The 15,195-nt window shown below is 34.0% G+C and overlaps 1 protein-coding gene across 4 annotated transcripts in view; it reads right to left on the bottom strand.

The window, feature by feature from the left end:
- Nucleotides 1–445: 445 nt before the first annotated feature.
- The window catches only part of RYR2 (ryanodine receptor 2), a 337,274-nt gene continuing 322,524 nt past the window's right edge, over nt 446–15,195 (bottom strand). For all 4 annotated transcript variants that reach the window (XM_042888514.1, XM_042888524.1, XM_042888521.1 and 1 more), the window contains 11 exons: nt 15,017–15,147; nt 14,407–14,449; nt 11,806–11,939; nt 9,901–9,961; nt 8,423–8,569; nt 8,209–8,343; nt 6,478–6,634; nt 5,204–5,268; nt 3,429–3,529; nt 2,640–2,691; nt 446–1,752 (listed from right to left, as the gene is read on the bottom strand). In XM_042888514.1, coding sequence (XP_042744448.1) covers nt 1,657–1,752; nt 2,640–2,691; nt 3,429–3,529; nt 5,204–5,268; nt 6,478–6,634; nt 8,209–8,343; nt 8,423–8,569; nt 9,901–9,961; nt 11,806–11,939; nt 14,407–14,449; nt 15,017–15,147 — 1,122 coding nt within the window. In that variant the 3' untranslated portion in view covers nt 446–1,656. The remainder of the gene's footprint in view (nt 1,753–2,639; nt 2,692–3,428; nt 3,530–5,203; nt 5,269–6,477; nt 6,635–8,208; nt 8,344–8,422; nt 8,570–9,900; nt 9,962–11,805; nt 11,940–14,406; nt 14,450–15,016; nt 15,148–15,195) is intronic.

Raw genomic sequence — 15,195 nt, 5'->3', positions numbered from 1 at the left:
GTAGGAGATATCATTGTACCTTTCCAATATCTAAAGGGAGTTTATAAACATGAAAAACATGATGGAAAATCAACTTACTACAAGGCTAGACAGCTATATAACAAGGGAGAATGGTTTGAAACTAAAGGAAAGGAGATTTAGATTAGATGTTGGGGGAATTTTTTTACTGAGAGAGTGGTGAGGTGCTGGAACAGGTTGCCCTGGAGGTGTTTAAGGTCAGGTTGGATGGAGACCTGGGCAACCCGATCTAGTACTTGATCCAGCAGCTGGCACCCTTACCTGTGGCAAGGGGCTTGGAACTCAATGATCCTTGAGGTTCCTTCCAACTGAAGACATTTTATGATTCTATGAAACAGAAGCTCAGGTCTGTGTCAAAGTGGGTGCAATTAGTAGAGGGATTAATAAAAAGACTCAATAAGAAAAACCTCAAATGCTCCCAAGACCATCTTGTTCCATTCTGAATCTCTTTTTTTATTTGTAAAGACTGGCATTACAATTGAAAAGGACTCAAAATGGAGTGACGTACACATCATTGGTGTTTTATGATGCAACTGATGGGATCCCTGAATGGATATTGCTTCAGCTTTGATTTTAAAAAATAATTTAACAAGAAAATCTTCAACTCCACTATCAATCACAGGTGGCAGAAATGAAAAAAAGAAAAAGAAACAAAACTATGGTCAGATTCATAACATATACATTGTTGACTGATGACACTTGTTTCAGATGTACAATAAAGCCCACAACACTTTATTACTATGGAGATAATTATTGTGAATGTTTTTTTTTTTCATGTTGATCAACTTGCTTTTGAAGGTTGTTTCTTTGATTGTTTTAAACTTGCATAATAAACATGCAATGAAACATTTCTTGTTAAAGTGTTTTTTGTTTGTTTGTTTGTTTGTTTTTCAGTCTTCTAATACAAAGATCTCATAAAGTTGCAGTGTTGTATTAGAGCATTACCAAAATAAAAGCAAAAGCTAAAGAGGAAGGTAAATGTGAACTGAACTCAATGAGAATAACCTAATCTTGTCCTGAGACACTCCAGTCTTAATAAAAAGATGTGCACAATCAAGTCCCTTCCACCCAAATCCACCAAAATCACAAAATAAATATTAACTTGGAAGAAAAGGAAGACAGAAAGAAAAATAAAAATATGATGTCATCATGCACTCATCTTCTGCATAGCTCAACCCACATATAGTAAGGCACTATTTCCCAACAACTTTGTGTCCACAACAATCTTTTACAGTGCTCTGTGAACTACATATAGTTCCTTCCAGGATGATGAAATAAATAGATTGAACGAGTGTTGCTACTGTGTCACCCCATGTGTGATTTTATAGATAAGGGCATAATCTGGCAGTTTCAGAAAGAAGCTGTCTCAAGTCTCTTCTCATGTGTGCATGTTATTTATATGGATATCTTTTGTCTGTGCAAGTGGTTGATCTGTTTTCCAGAGTTGCTGTTGTTTTTAATTGTTCTTTACTCCAGTGTTCTCAAAGCAAATACACAAGAAAATAAAAGTTGGGTCATTAAAAACAGAGCTTTGGTGCTCCAAAACCACAGTTTCGGGGGTTTAAGAAATCCGTTGGACATTCCAAAAGGACTTGGAAAACACATGGACATATTTCAAGTGGAAATCCTTGTCTTTGCTTAATTAAGCTGGTCTTCATACTGTTTTCGGAAACAATCACCAGCAGGAAAAAACTCCCAGCATCGTTCTTGGTACATTTTCCATACATAGGATTCCTGAAATAAACAAAATTTATGTGGCTTAAATAGCTCCAATGAGAAAGAATCAGGCATGCCTCTTTAAAAACAAACAAACAAACAAACAAACCAAAATACATTGCTTCCCTTCCTTAATTCTTCGGTTTCTCTACATCAATTTATAAAATCATGTTAATTTTTGGATGAGTTTAGAGTAGATTTTACATATGATTACCTGGTCAAAAAACAAAAGAGAAAACACGTAGAAGAGGACCAGGTCATTTCACATCCAGGAGCACCGTAAAGCTTAAGTAAAGCTTGTCGCAAGATCAAATACCAGCATAAGTATAATATTTTCCATCATAGAAATTTGACTGAATTTCTGCATCAGTCCTTCCAAAGCATGCAAAAAATGCATAAAATAAAATGGACTTTAAAGATTTGAAAGAATAATAAACAGCAATGAAAAAAAATCCTCTTAAAATTGTTCTCCCAGCTTTCTTTTCAAATACCTGCATAAGTTATTTCATACTGCTCTATCTAGAAATGTAGACACAGAAGACCATATAACTGATGAATAATATTAAAGGTCAAAGACAACAATAAGAGATTCAACAGGGTGAAAAGAATGTTGCTTTCACAAGGTGCTTAAATGTTTCTCATTATTTCTGTTTACATATTCTATTTATATTTTTTGGAAGTAATACTTCAAAAAGTCAGATCAGATAAGAAAAGCATTAGAGAATTGATAATCTAAAATTAAGCAACAAAGTCCCAACAAACATTCAGAACAATAACAATTAAGTTACTTACTGCATAGAATGCTATTCATTAGAATACTCTTAGTTTTGGCAAGTCTGAATGATTTTTATTTTAGAATCAGTTTTATTTATTAACTGTTGATATTCAAAGAGTTGTTTGCCTACCTGTCCTGTATGTTCCGTTTCATCTTTGTTAATAAGATACATCAGAAAAAACCTACAATGGAAAAAAAAGACGTTGTGAATATAGTACAGCACCAGTCAACCTACAGACACAGGTGTATTTTTCAATATGTCATGTACAGTGAAAAAAATGCTGTTCCTGAGTTCACAAGTTTCTAAGTTATATTTATGATGATATTCTCAGACATATTAAACATGGTTTCCTCACACTTATAATATGCACTTATTATTCAATGAAAAATACACCAAAACGCACAAGATTTCATTTGACTTGCAGTAACTACTTACCTCATATGAAGAATTCCTAAGCTTGCTGACAGAAAATTATACTAGATGTTTCTACAAACACTAACTTGCAGATAGAGAATAGTAATTAGATTTAAAAATAAATAAATACATAAATACATAATATAAGTAAGAAACTGGAAATATTTACTAGTCACATATCAGGTTCCTAATTTTTATCTCCTTGCTCACACAAAATGGGTGTTTCAGAACCAAACTGAAAAAAATACATTGAAGTTCATAAAGTTCCTGCTCCTACCTCCACTGAAATTCTATCACTTCACTAAGGCAAAAAAAACCTTTGCTAATAGCAAACATTTTTCTTCCTCAAGGACTCTATTAAAGAAGAAAAAAAAAAAAGAAGGAAATATCTCCCTTGTTCATTCAGGCAACATGAGTGCACATCAAAGCCGATCTATAATGACTCTTATTAATGGAATGGAGTTAATCAGGAGTTAACAAGAAGTTCATTTTTACTGTACTTACAAATAATTGGCCAAGTTGTGCTCCTGCAGTGTATGAGTTTCAAAGCCATGGGGCACTGTATCAAAGTAGTCATTTCCTATTCCACAGATAAAGCACTTTGTCTAAAAGAAAGAACACAGATTACAACACTTATTTATAATGCATCTTTGCAACCCTTTGAGAAAATACACCCCAAACGCAGTAATTTTCTTCAAAATATCAATGCATCAACTATAATATGTACTGAACAGAAAAGCTTCTCTTTTGATGATTGAGACTGACTGCTTCAGCCAAAACACCCAAACAGAAGATTGACTGCCATCAAAGTAACATATTAATGTTCAATCAACCAATAAATCCTAGTACCAGTAGGTGAGCAGGTATAAGAAGAATGAATGGCACTGAACAGCCAAAGCCTACTTTTTTTCCTTTGAACACTGTCAGCAATACACACTGTAATGCAAGGCAGTATCTACCTTAATGCTTGAGTTTTTAAGCTGAATATGCTTTTATATTGCAGAACACATTAGTTCTCAACATATTTCTGATTTCTTATATACACACTTAAATGACAGAACAGAAAACCAGCAAGTACTGGACATTTGCACGTATAGATTAATCAAAGAAAACTACACCTGAGATGAACTGTATCATCACAGTGTTAACCATGCTAGACACCTCTAGTCACAAGATTCAAAAGACTTAAATAGTCGTGGATATGGAATTCATTATAATGTACAGCAACAAATATTTTTTGTTATTTACGTAAGTGAAAACACACAATCTAAAGCTTAAAAGGTCATGAGAAAAATAAAAAAGTTTTTTGTTGTTGATTTATCTGCAAAAAACTGGCTGTACTTACAAAAGGTATTAAAGAACAGTAGGAATTGGCAAATAAATCCTAAATATGCTAAGAGCAGAATTACAGCACAGAGTTTGTGCCCCATACAAGTTAAGAGCTGTCAACAGCATGCCTCTTTCATAGTGCAGATCAAAGAGTGGTAATGTTATTCAGAACTTGCATTCTAGCAGAGTTTTCTCATCAAAAGAAGTGTGACCATAAGAACAAGGGAGGTGATTCTGCCCTCTATTCTGCTCTCATGAGCATCCCACCTGGAGTACTGCATCCAGCTCTGGAGCCCTCAACATAAGAAGGACATAAAGCGGTGGGAGTGGGTCCAGAGGAGGGCCATGAAAATGATCAGAAGGCTGGAGCACCTCCCTATGAGGACAGGCTGAGAGGGCTGGGGCTCTTCTGCCTATAGAAGAGAAGGCTCCAAGAAGATCTTATAATGATCTTCCAGCACCTGAAGGGAACCTACAGGAAAGCTGGGGAGGAACTTATTATAGTGACAGGATGAGGAGAAATGGTTTTAAACTGGAAAAGGGTAGATTTAGACTAGATATTAGGAAGAAAATCTTTACTGTGAGAGTGGTGAGAGACTAGAACAGGTTGCCCAGCGAGGCTGTGTGGGCCTTTGAGCAACCTGGTCTAGAGGGAGGTGCCCGTGTCTGTAGTAGGAGGGTTAGAACTAGATAACATTAAAAGTCCCTTTCAATCCAAACCATTCTGTGATACTATGATGAATACTTATGATAATTAAATAAAAAGGAAAATAAAAACAATAAGTAAATTGCCTCTCATTTACTTTTACATCTCAGTTCATCTGATAAAAAGAGCACTGGATTCTGTAAATAACTATATATTTATTCTCGTCTCAGTATCACCCTTTGACTCAGCACAATGTTCAGAAAACCTGAAAATAGAACATAGTTCAGCAATCATATGTTATTACCTCCATGTCTTCCTTAACTTGTTCTTGTTGATCTCTTAACTCACCAAAAGCATCAATAATTAATCCTAGAAATTAAGACAGAATAGTTAATGCTGAAGAACCGTGACAAAGAATATTTGGAAATTCAGGGACAAGTCCAACAAAGAACATTAAACAATAGTCTTGTATAGAAATAGTAGAAACTGTTATAGCTTCAAGAAAACATCCAGACAAAAACATCTAGATATATGAAAGAAAATGAACTAATTAAAGAGAACAGCTACCTGTAACTGACACTATAATGTGGAATTATAAAATATGGTATAAGCAGATTTCTGTTTTATTCACAGAACTCTAACCTTAACTCAATATGAAAAGACACGTGATTTTACAATGATGGAAGCTTTAACAAAGAAAGAGCCCTACGATACATATAACAGTGCTCAGGAATTTATTACATAGCAAATGCAGAGAGGCCCAGATCTAATGCACCTTCTGTCACTATGGTTGCCATTTACTTTGAGGTTCCACTGTCAAAGCTTAACAGACGTAAGTGACCATTTCAGGAAGATACAGAAAGAAGAACCACTGACTCAGTGGCTCAGATTATAAATTTCTAACAATCCTCCCTTTAATTACACCAATACAAGTACAGACTAATTGTATGATCATTACTGAAACTACTGAGCTGTAAACTGATGAACGTCAGATGATGATTATGCTCAAAGCTTGACAGCTACAGCCTCTATTCTTAGGTGAGTCACAAAATGAATAAATAGTATGAGATATGCTACTGCAGTCTATGAAAAATTAAGCACCCTCCCCAACCCTTTAAAACATCTTGTTTCATTAAGAGTTATAAACTTAATAGAAGCTTAGAGATGCCCTCTAAACTCCCTTGAAGGAAGTGAGAAAAAAGCATTCTTATTGATGTAAAAATGTTATGATTTACCTAACTGTTAGCTGATAGAAGATAATAATTCTTTCTAATCACTTCTTTTGTGACATCATTACAGGAGTCTTTTAGAAGAGACAAAGGGAAGACAGAAACTCTAGGGGCATCAATGTTCTAATGACTTTTTTGTTTCTTCTGATTCAGGCAGAGCCTGTTGTTTATGTGTAGACTAAGAAGAACAGCACAGAGATAAACAACATCTTGGTGTGGTTTACCTTATAAATCTGCTTTTTAGTTGCCCTAGTGTCCTGGTTTAAATTTACGCATGCAATATCTGCATCACTAAAATCCACGTATTATTAAATAATGCTTTCAGTCGCTGCAAGCTACAAATATATACCTTGAATAATGGCAAGCAGGATAACAATCACAAAAAAGAAGAAAGTGATGTCAAAGATAATTCGATAGATTTCATATTCATCTCCTGCTGGATCCTCTATTTCATCACCAATGCCTCCACCTGCACGCACTCCAACATACATGTGAAACATGTAGCACTAAAAAAAAAAAAACAAACAAAAAAACAAAACAAAAGTCTAAAAAGTTTTCTGCATATGCAATTAAAAATATCCAGTGTAGCAAATTCAGTAATTAGCAGAACTGTTCTGTGTTCTAGCAACTAGACAATATAATGTAACATATTTCTCTTTCAGGTTACGTGCACTTCTGAGAGAACAGAAATGCTGCTGTGAAGCTGTAACCATAGCACTTCATGGTCTGTACTCATGTCTCAATTCAAAAAGATTTTATATTTGATTACCTAAGCCAAGCAGTAGATCATGATTGAGGTACAGAAATTTCAGCATGCAGTAATGTGCAAGTAGCAACAATCACTGCCACCAAATTCACCCCCTTTTCCACCACACTTTCCCACCAGCTCAAGATTGAATTACTTGCCCCATTGCTGATGTTTCAAACAAAAATGGGGAAAAAAATAAATAAATAAAAGAGGAAAACAAAACAAGAACAACAAAATCACCATTCAATAAAAAACAAAAAACATCGAACAACCTTTGAGGATGTTTGTGCAGGGGACAAGCTAGTGACGAAAAAAGGAGGAGGCTCACTGGAGACCTTATTGCTCTCTACATCTACATGAAAGCAGGTGATGAAGTGGGGGTCAGCCTCTTCTCCCATATAACTAGCAATAGGACTAGAGGGAACAGTCTGAAGTTGTGCTGAGGAAGGTTCAGGTTGGATACTAGGAGAAACTTCTGCTCTGACAGAGTGGTCAGGCTCTGAAATGAGCTGCCCAGGGATGTGGTAGAGATACCATACTTGGATGTGTCCCAGGAACATTTAGATGCTGTATTGAGGGACATGTTGTAATGAGAAATATTACTGGTAGGTAGATGGTTGGACTGAATGATCTTGGAGGTCTTTTCCAGCCTTGGTGCTTCTATGAATTCCCAGGAAGTGGTTCAGGTTGCATAACAAAATACATTTAATAATTTAATACATTTAATAACTAAAATACATTTGATTTTGTTCTATGTTACTTTTAGACTGATCTTAATAGGAATATATCTTAGATATCTGTGGGATTTAAGCTCTAATTACTATCCAAAACCTGGCACCATCTCAGCAACTAAGTAGTAATTTTTAGTAAGAGAATAGTGAAAGGAAGATAATCACGACAACTCCTGGTAAAGGAAAGTAATGGATATTAAAAATTAAACAATCATTTCAGAACTTAAATTACACATGAAATTCCTTGTCTGTAACTGACCAACCTCCTGAGTGACCTACTGAACCTATAGATTCAGCCCTTTAATTGACTGAGATCATGCTTTAAGTTGATCTTTACTTTTGCAGAAATTATGATAAAGAATACTATCATATTTATATCACCCGTTTAAAGAAGTGTTTGTTTAACACACATAGGGTATAGTTGTTCAAGGGATGTTCATGAATTTGTTTCTTTCCCTTACATTTGTCCTTCTGTTGATGACCAATGATATTGTTGTATGAGTAAGAATTACACAAAAAAACAAGGACAAAAATATAACTGTGTGGAAAAAAAAAAAAAAAAAAAAAAAAAAAAAAAAGCAGAAAGCAAATTAAGACTTACTGTTAGCATATCATCGCATTTCATATCTGGCATATCACCATCTTCACTTTTGTTGTAGAACTTTCGGAAAAAATTGAATGCCACTACTGTGTACAAGTATACCACTACTGCCAGTAATCCCACTGTTAGGACAAGCTGGAAAAAAAACACAGTTATAGTTGTCTTCCTTGAAGGTCTTCTGAACAAACCAATGAAAAAAGATGACAGTTGATACCTGTTTGCCATTGTGGGTGACTGATGAGAGTATAGTTCGTAATGTCTTGAATCCCATTGCAATGTCAAGGAGATGAGCAGCAAAGAAAAAATTGTTGTAGTGGCCAAGGACTGACATGGTCATGTACCAAGCTAGGTAAAGGAAAGACTAACAGAAAAAACAACTACATTACAAAATAGAATTAATGACTATTATGTCTAACTTAATTCACAGTGCTTATGAAAAGTAGAATTGCTTGAATGTGCTTTTCAATTAAACAGAAAATTGCAAATTTTTCTTACACAGTCTTTGAAGAAATTTCCTTTTATTCAAAAATATAAAATCTGCAAATGCAGAGTGCACAAAAAAATGGTCAAAATTGACTAATTCTGCATTTCAATTTTGAAAAACTTATTTTGAAGTGATTTTTTTTAATTGTAAGTTTTTGAATATTTACATTTAATTATTGATACACTAAGGAGATTAGTGACAAACAAAAAGATAAAAAGTAATTCAAAAGTTAATTCAAACTACTAAAACTGCTACTTAACTGTTTAATATAATTTATGTAGCTTACTATTCCTACAAATCTTAATTTCACTTTTTCCTCTATCATTTTAATTTTATTGGACTTAAAGACAATAAAATTTGTCTTCTTACATACAAGAGAAATTACAAGACAAAAGTACATTACAAGAGAAATTTCAGACATTCTGTTAAAGGAAAGATAATCCTGAACAAACACAAACTCTTTACAGGTCATGCATTCAGTGGACCTGGTGAATTCTCATCCCAACCTCAACCTGTCTTTTCAGTCTTCCTGACTGAAGATAGATTACATCTTCATCCTCCAGCAGTCCTTTTTCCAAAATGATTTGTTACCCAGCAATTCTTACAGCAGAAAAATTAGCTAAGACAGGAGAACCATGATCATGACTGTTCGCATTCAAAAGATGAGCAATATTTTAAGCTGCAAGGTATATAAATGGCCTTGTTTATCATTCCTTAAGAGTCATTTTTCAAATGAGTAAAATCATTAGCCTCATTTTGTGTAAAACCCTACTAACAGTTTCAGTGATATAAATTACAGTAATTCCACACACGTTAACTATACTGATTTGACTTTTCCATTCAAGTGACTGCAGATCTAAAGATTATGAACATGAAAAATTCTAATTTGAATATATATAGATAATTTTCCAATTCTACAGCACAATCCTTGCTTATTCCTCCTGAATAAATAAACATTTCAGAAGGGGAGAGATGGGAAGGAGTAAAACAAACTGAGATTCTTTATACTCACATAACTGGGAAAAGATTTGGACACTTTCTTTTTAAACATCCAAGATCTTTATGTAGTAAATTAAATATAATTCAGAATATTTCATATGCTCTCTGAAGCACTTCAAGTTAAGATGGCTATATTTTTAAGAAGGTATAAATGTGGGCATATATATACATATACATACACATACAAATATATATACTGATAAACTTACATTATCAGTGAAAACAACTCCTAATTTCCACATCTGATACTTAACGTCAATGGAGTTTAGCCTGTAAAAATAAATAAATAAATCACATTTTATATAACAACAAAATAAGAATTTATGCAACATGATCTACAGGAAGAGTACTGTCTCATAAACAGAGGACATTACAGTTGGTTTATTTATCTCAAGCTGAAATACATCAGAACCTTTTCCCAATTCACTTTTACTCTGGCATATACTTGAAACAAAAGCAGAAAAGTAGATTACTACGTACTATTTTGGAGTCATCAGACCTGGAGCTGATCAATGTCTGCAATGCAAAGTCAAAGGGAACTTATCTGCTAACACTGAACCCAACTGAGCTTGAGGACTGCTTCTACTGATGCTACACTGTTCATTGTGCTGTAAATATTTAAATACTGAATCTAATGGATGCATGAGTTTGGGCAGCTTCACACATGTTCAGTTTTGAACCTGGTATAAAGTAGATAAATGTAAATTTCTGAAGAATGTGATTTTCTGCAAATCTCCGTCACAGCTGTTTATTTTCTCACAGCACATTCACCTGATATAGGTATGGAATTATTTCTCCTAGGAGAGTGTGAAAGATGCGTGAAATCATAATTTATTTTTGTTGCTGTTAACGTATACAAAATAAAGCACACATTAGAAATATAACAGAAAGATATGATTCTAAGATAAGCATTTCATCAGACTTCTCCAACTACTTCATTCTGGTCTCTTTTTTTCCAAGAACATCAATACAAATATTATTTTATTTTTTTCCCTAAATAAGAGTCATGAGCACACAGGGAAGATTAGGTAGTTTTGCTGTCTTTTTCTATCAACAATAACACACACACACACACACACAAAAGAAAAAGAAAAACAAAAAGAAGAAGAAACAGAAAAAGAAGAAGAAAAACAAGAAACAAAAAGAAAGAATATTTCCTAAATCCAAGTTTATCCAACAGCAAAAAGGCAGGAAAGTATTCTGGAAAGTAATTTTGCCACATTATTAAATTGTATTGTTATGCCACAGAGCCTTTGCATATTAACACAGTTTTGGTTGTTTAGGCAGACTCTTCTTTCTTGGTTTTACTTTTCAGTTTCATCTTTACAAAAACAGCCCTTTCCAGAATGCAGTTCTTATCTACTAGCAGTCCTACTGTCTACTTCATATAATTCTTGTAAATACACTGTAAGTGCTATTGTTATAGAAAATTATCCATATGCCATTACATTATAATCTCTATAGCGTAAAAAGTGTTCTGCAAAAACTGAGGATATCTCTTCATCTCTTCTGTAAGAATGAAAATGATTACTATTACTCTGACTACTTCAACGTGTAGGAGATTATTCTGATGTCTGGCAAGTACGTAGTTCAGGGAAAACAAATTATGAGAAGATGTAAAGACTAATCATCCAACTTCCAATGTTTTGCTTGGTGGTTTCACCATCAATATCACTTAAATATATTCTACCATTTCCTTGAAACCTAAATGTACATTGCCAATTTTATCATTTCATTCTGATTGAGCTGAAAAATAAAAAATGTGAGTTTCTAGCCCAGTTGTACCAACATTATTAGAATAGAAATAACATGATGCTTTCAAGTATCTGTGCATTAACCTGAATCTTCATACGTAAGAAAAGAGGATTCTTTTTTGATAAATGCTCTATAATGAATTAATTCACAGTGAAATTCAATTTGCAAATTGTTTTCTCTTATATAGCCTTTTTTTCTTTTTTTCTTTTTTTTTTACAGAAGAGAAGACATAGTACGAAAATTCAAACCTAAATGACAAACCGAATTCACAGTTTAAACCACCAACAAAAAACACCTCAAAAAGCCCTCAAACCACACCAAAATAAATAAACAAAACCAAACAAGAAGCAAATGCTTACACAGCAGATAAGGAGCTATCCTTCTTTGGTTTCTTCTTTTCTCGAGCATCACTAAAATCCAAAGCAGCTTTGTCCATTCCTAGTAACTCACTGATTCTGTCACGGCCATAGAACTCACCATATTTATCCATGACCTAAAGTTTGGATGAACATTCAAGAGAAGCAGTGGGTAGAAGTTTGTTTTCTGAAGACAAGAAATTTAACACACATGATCTTTTTCATTTGTTTGTTTCTATCTGTCTATCATACTGTTTAGTAATTTTTTCCTGCTTGTTATCAATCACTTGATAGAAGCAAGAGAGCTTGTAAAAAATGAGATGTTTCTACTTGTTCAGTGAAAATAGGTAGAGGAAAACAACTTAGCAGAAACAGAATAACTAAATTAATATTGTCACATGCCAAAAAAACCCCATCAAAACACATGTTTAGTTCACACAGGCAAGAGATGTTTTGGCTATTGTATCTACATGAAAAGCTCTGATTAAAGTAAGATCTCTTGAGGGAACTATTTGACCCTTACTCATTATTATTTTAAGAAACAAATGAAAGAATAAATATTTATCATTTAAATTTTCTTTAAATAGCTTAAATATGTTGATGGACACTTTCAGATTTTTCTTTAACGGGAAGTACTTCACAATGAAAAAGTTATGATAAATGTCCTCACTTACTAACTAGCACCATTGCATAATTTTATGATAGTTAACAATACAACAAATAATATAATATAGATAAAGTATGTAGGAATCACAAGATCTCTTACAGAGACTTAGAGTTAAATGTTTTTAAGCAAATTCATCTTTCTGGTAAAGACAGAGCTAAAATCTTATTGAGTGAATTCAAACTATTCATTTCAAACTATTTCTTACAAAATTTGACGTGTTTCATGGGAAATATTTCTGGAAAAGAACTTATGCTTCTCATTCTCACTAAAAACACAGCTCCCCACTAAACATCATCCATTTCTTCTCACTTTTAAATTAGCACTCAAAGAAGTATAAAATTATGGATAAAAAGACCATAACTGCATGACTGTAAAGGTGAGAGATGATATTTTACCAGCTTTCTAATAAGTAATACTTAAAGAATTTGTTGACAGTTTTTGAAATTTTTAGACACAAGCCTTCTTTGTCATATGCCTGAAAAGCAGTGTTTCATGACTATGGATCATTCACTAGCATGGGGAATTCATTGCGTCTCATCTTTATTTAGATAAACAGATAGAAGCATGTCACTAACAACTCCGTAGATACCGAAAATACTTTAAACAGCAAAGCAAATACACAGCTCAAACAAATTTTTTAGACAGGGAGACCTAAAAATTCCACTAGCAAAATTTCTGCTAATATTTCAGAAAACACGTTTCCAGAAGTGATTAAAGTTTGGCATTAAAACAGTCTGAAAGAGGGATAAATCTGATCCAACAACACATATACCCACTTTTTCAAACGTGGTCAAATACAATAAGAATGTTTTTTACTGTATGATATCGTGAGAAAACACTGAGAAAACATTTGACAAACAGCTCATATGAAAAAAAATAAACCTTCAAAAGCCTCTGGTAACAGAGGACTTATTTTTTGATAAGACAACAATGTGACAAAAGCTCTTATGCATGTCTACCGAGGAGCACAGAGAGACAATGCTGTGGAGAGAGTTCAAATAATACTTTGCTCTTACTTCCAGAACCATAACAGGAGTTGTCAGTCATCAGCCCATCAAAGGCCAATCTCCACAAGCCAGAGGAGCACAGGGAACAACAGCAGGCAGGAACTCAAATTATTGACTTTCAAGAAATTGACTTTCTGCCTGGTTCCTTCCAGAGCTGTTCCAGAAAAGACCAACTCCCAATATCCAGGCACAAAACTTGCCAAGTTGAATCACATAAAGATTTTCAGATCACCTTTTAGACTAATAGGTTGCCTGGGGGTGTGAGACAGAGGGGAAGATCATTTGGAGGTTGCATGAGACTTACTGCCTGTTATGGATGGGAATCAAAAGTGGGAAGCAAGATGGATTTACGTGGATTTATAGGAGCAAGTGTGACGAAACAAAGGACTAAGAGAAGAAACGGGCCAGTATGGTGTCTATCATTTGCTGGTCAGTGCCGCTGTTATGCTATGCCTATGCCTAATCATCTCAATCTACATTATCTCCTTATAGAATTGCTTACTTTTTAGTGATCAAAAACTCTCTATACTGTGTGCTTATATGTGCATACAAGGATGTGAGCGCGGCAACTAGATTCACAGAGACAAAACTATTTATGCATACTGTAATATACACACAAGTGTACACATCTCTACAGAATTTCATGAATGTATTTGAAATTTCTGGTTTATAGTACAAGTCACGTAGATGGAACATCTTGTAAGAATAGCTACCTAAATTACAAAAAGAAGCCACCCATAATCTGTTAATATAAGGTAAGAAATTATGTGTATAATTTAAATGGAATATATGGAAATATATATATATATTGAATCAATATTTTATTTGAAGAAATGTAGACTACACTTCTTTCAAAAATGAAAAAAAAAAACCCACCATGCATTAAAGCTTTACTTTAACTTCACATATATTTTTGAAAATAAACCTTACCTTTCTTTTCACAAATTTGTCCCAGTAGTTGTTTGGAAAAGACCTGAAAAATACAGATGAAAAAAGAGCACATTTTAGATGATTGTGAAGAGATAGAATAATTACTACGATACAGAAATTACATACTTATTTGTTTCTAACTAATTTGTTGTTGTTATCACCAGCTGACAATTCAGATAGTCACTGGAATGAAAGCTACCAAATGGCATGGAGCCTATCACACTACCATGTCTGCAAAAGGGCAACTGAGCTGATGGTTGCTGGTGGAACCAGACAAGATTCCAAAGCATTTAAGTCACATAATTCCAACAGGCAAAGAGTCAGACTTTTAAATATGTTCTCAAAGGAGTATTCAAGAGCCAATAAAAGTATCCAAGCCATAGCTCACTCGAACTGACAGCAAGAAACAATCATCACCATGCTTGTCAAAAGAAATTGTTTTTTTTCTCTTTAATATGTAAGCTGCTCCAAGATAGTGAAAAATAGAGGGAAAAAATTACCTCCTTTTGTTACGCTGGTCCCTCCTCTCTTGATGCAGCTCAACAATAAATAATAATAAGAAAGAATAATTCCTTACAAAGCTGTAAAGATAGACTAAGCAAAAACTCACTGTGTGTTGATTACAAGTCTATCCCATTGCCCTTTAATATCATCTTCTGAGGGCTGTTCAGTGATATACAGCCCATCAAATTCCAACTTCCTTGCTACTTCCTTTTCTCTCTTAAAAATTACTAGTGGGACCTGCAGTTGGAAAAACATATAAGAAATTAGTTAAAAACGCACTGAGAT

This window comes from Lagopus leucura, unplaced genomic scaffold, assembly GCF_019238085.1.
Source record: "Lagopus leucura isolate 7727_CA_CO unplaced genomic scaffold, USGS_WTPT01 Super-Scaffold_73, whole genome shotgun sequence".
NCBI classification, from domain to species: Eukaryota; Metazoa; Chordata; class Aves; order Galliformes; family Phasianidae; genus Lagopus; species Lagopus leucura.
Note: the sequence above shows the minus strand (reverse complement) of the source record. Positions and strands in the feature narration are given on the sequence as shown.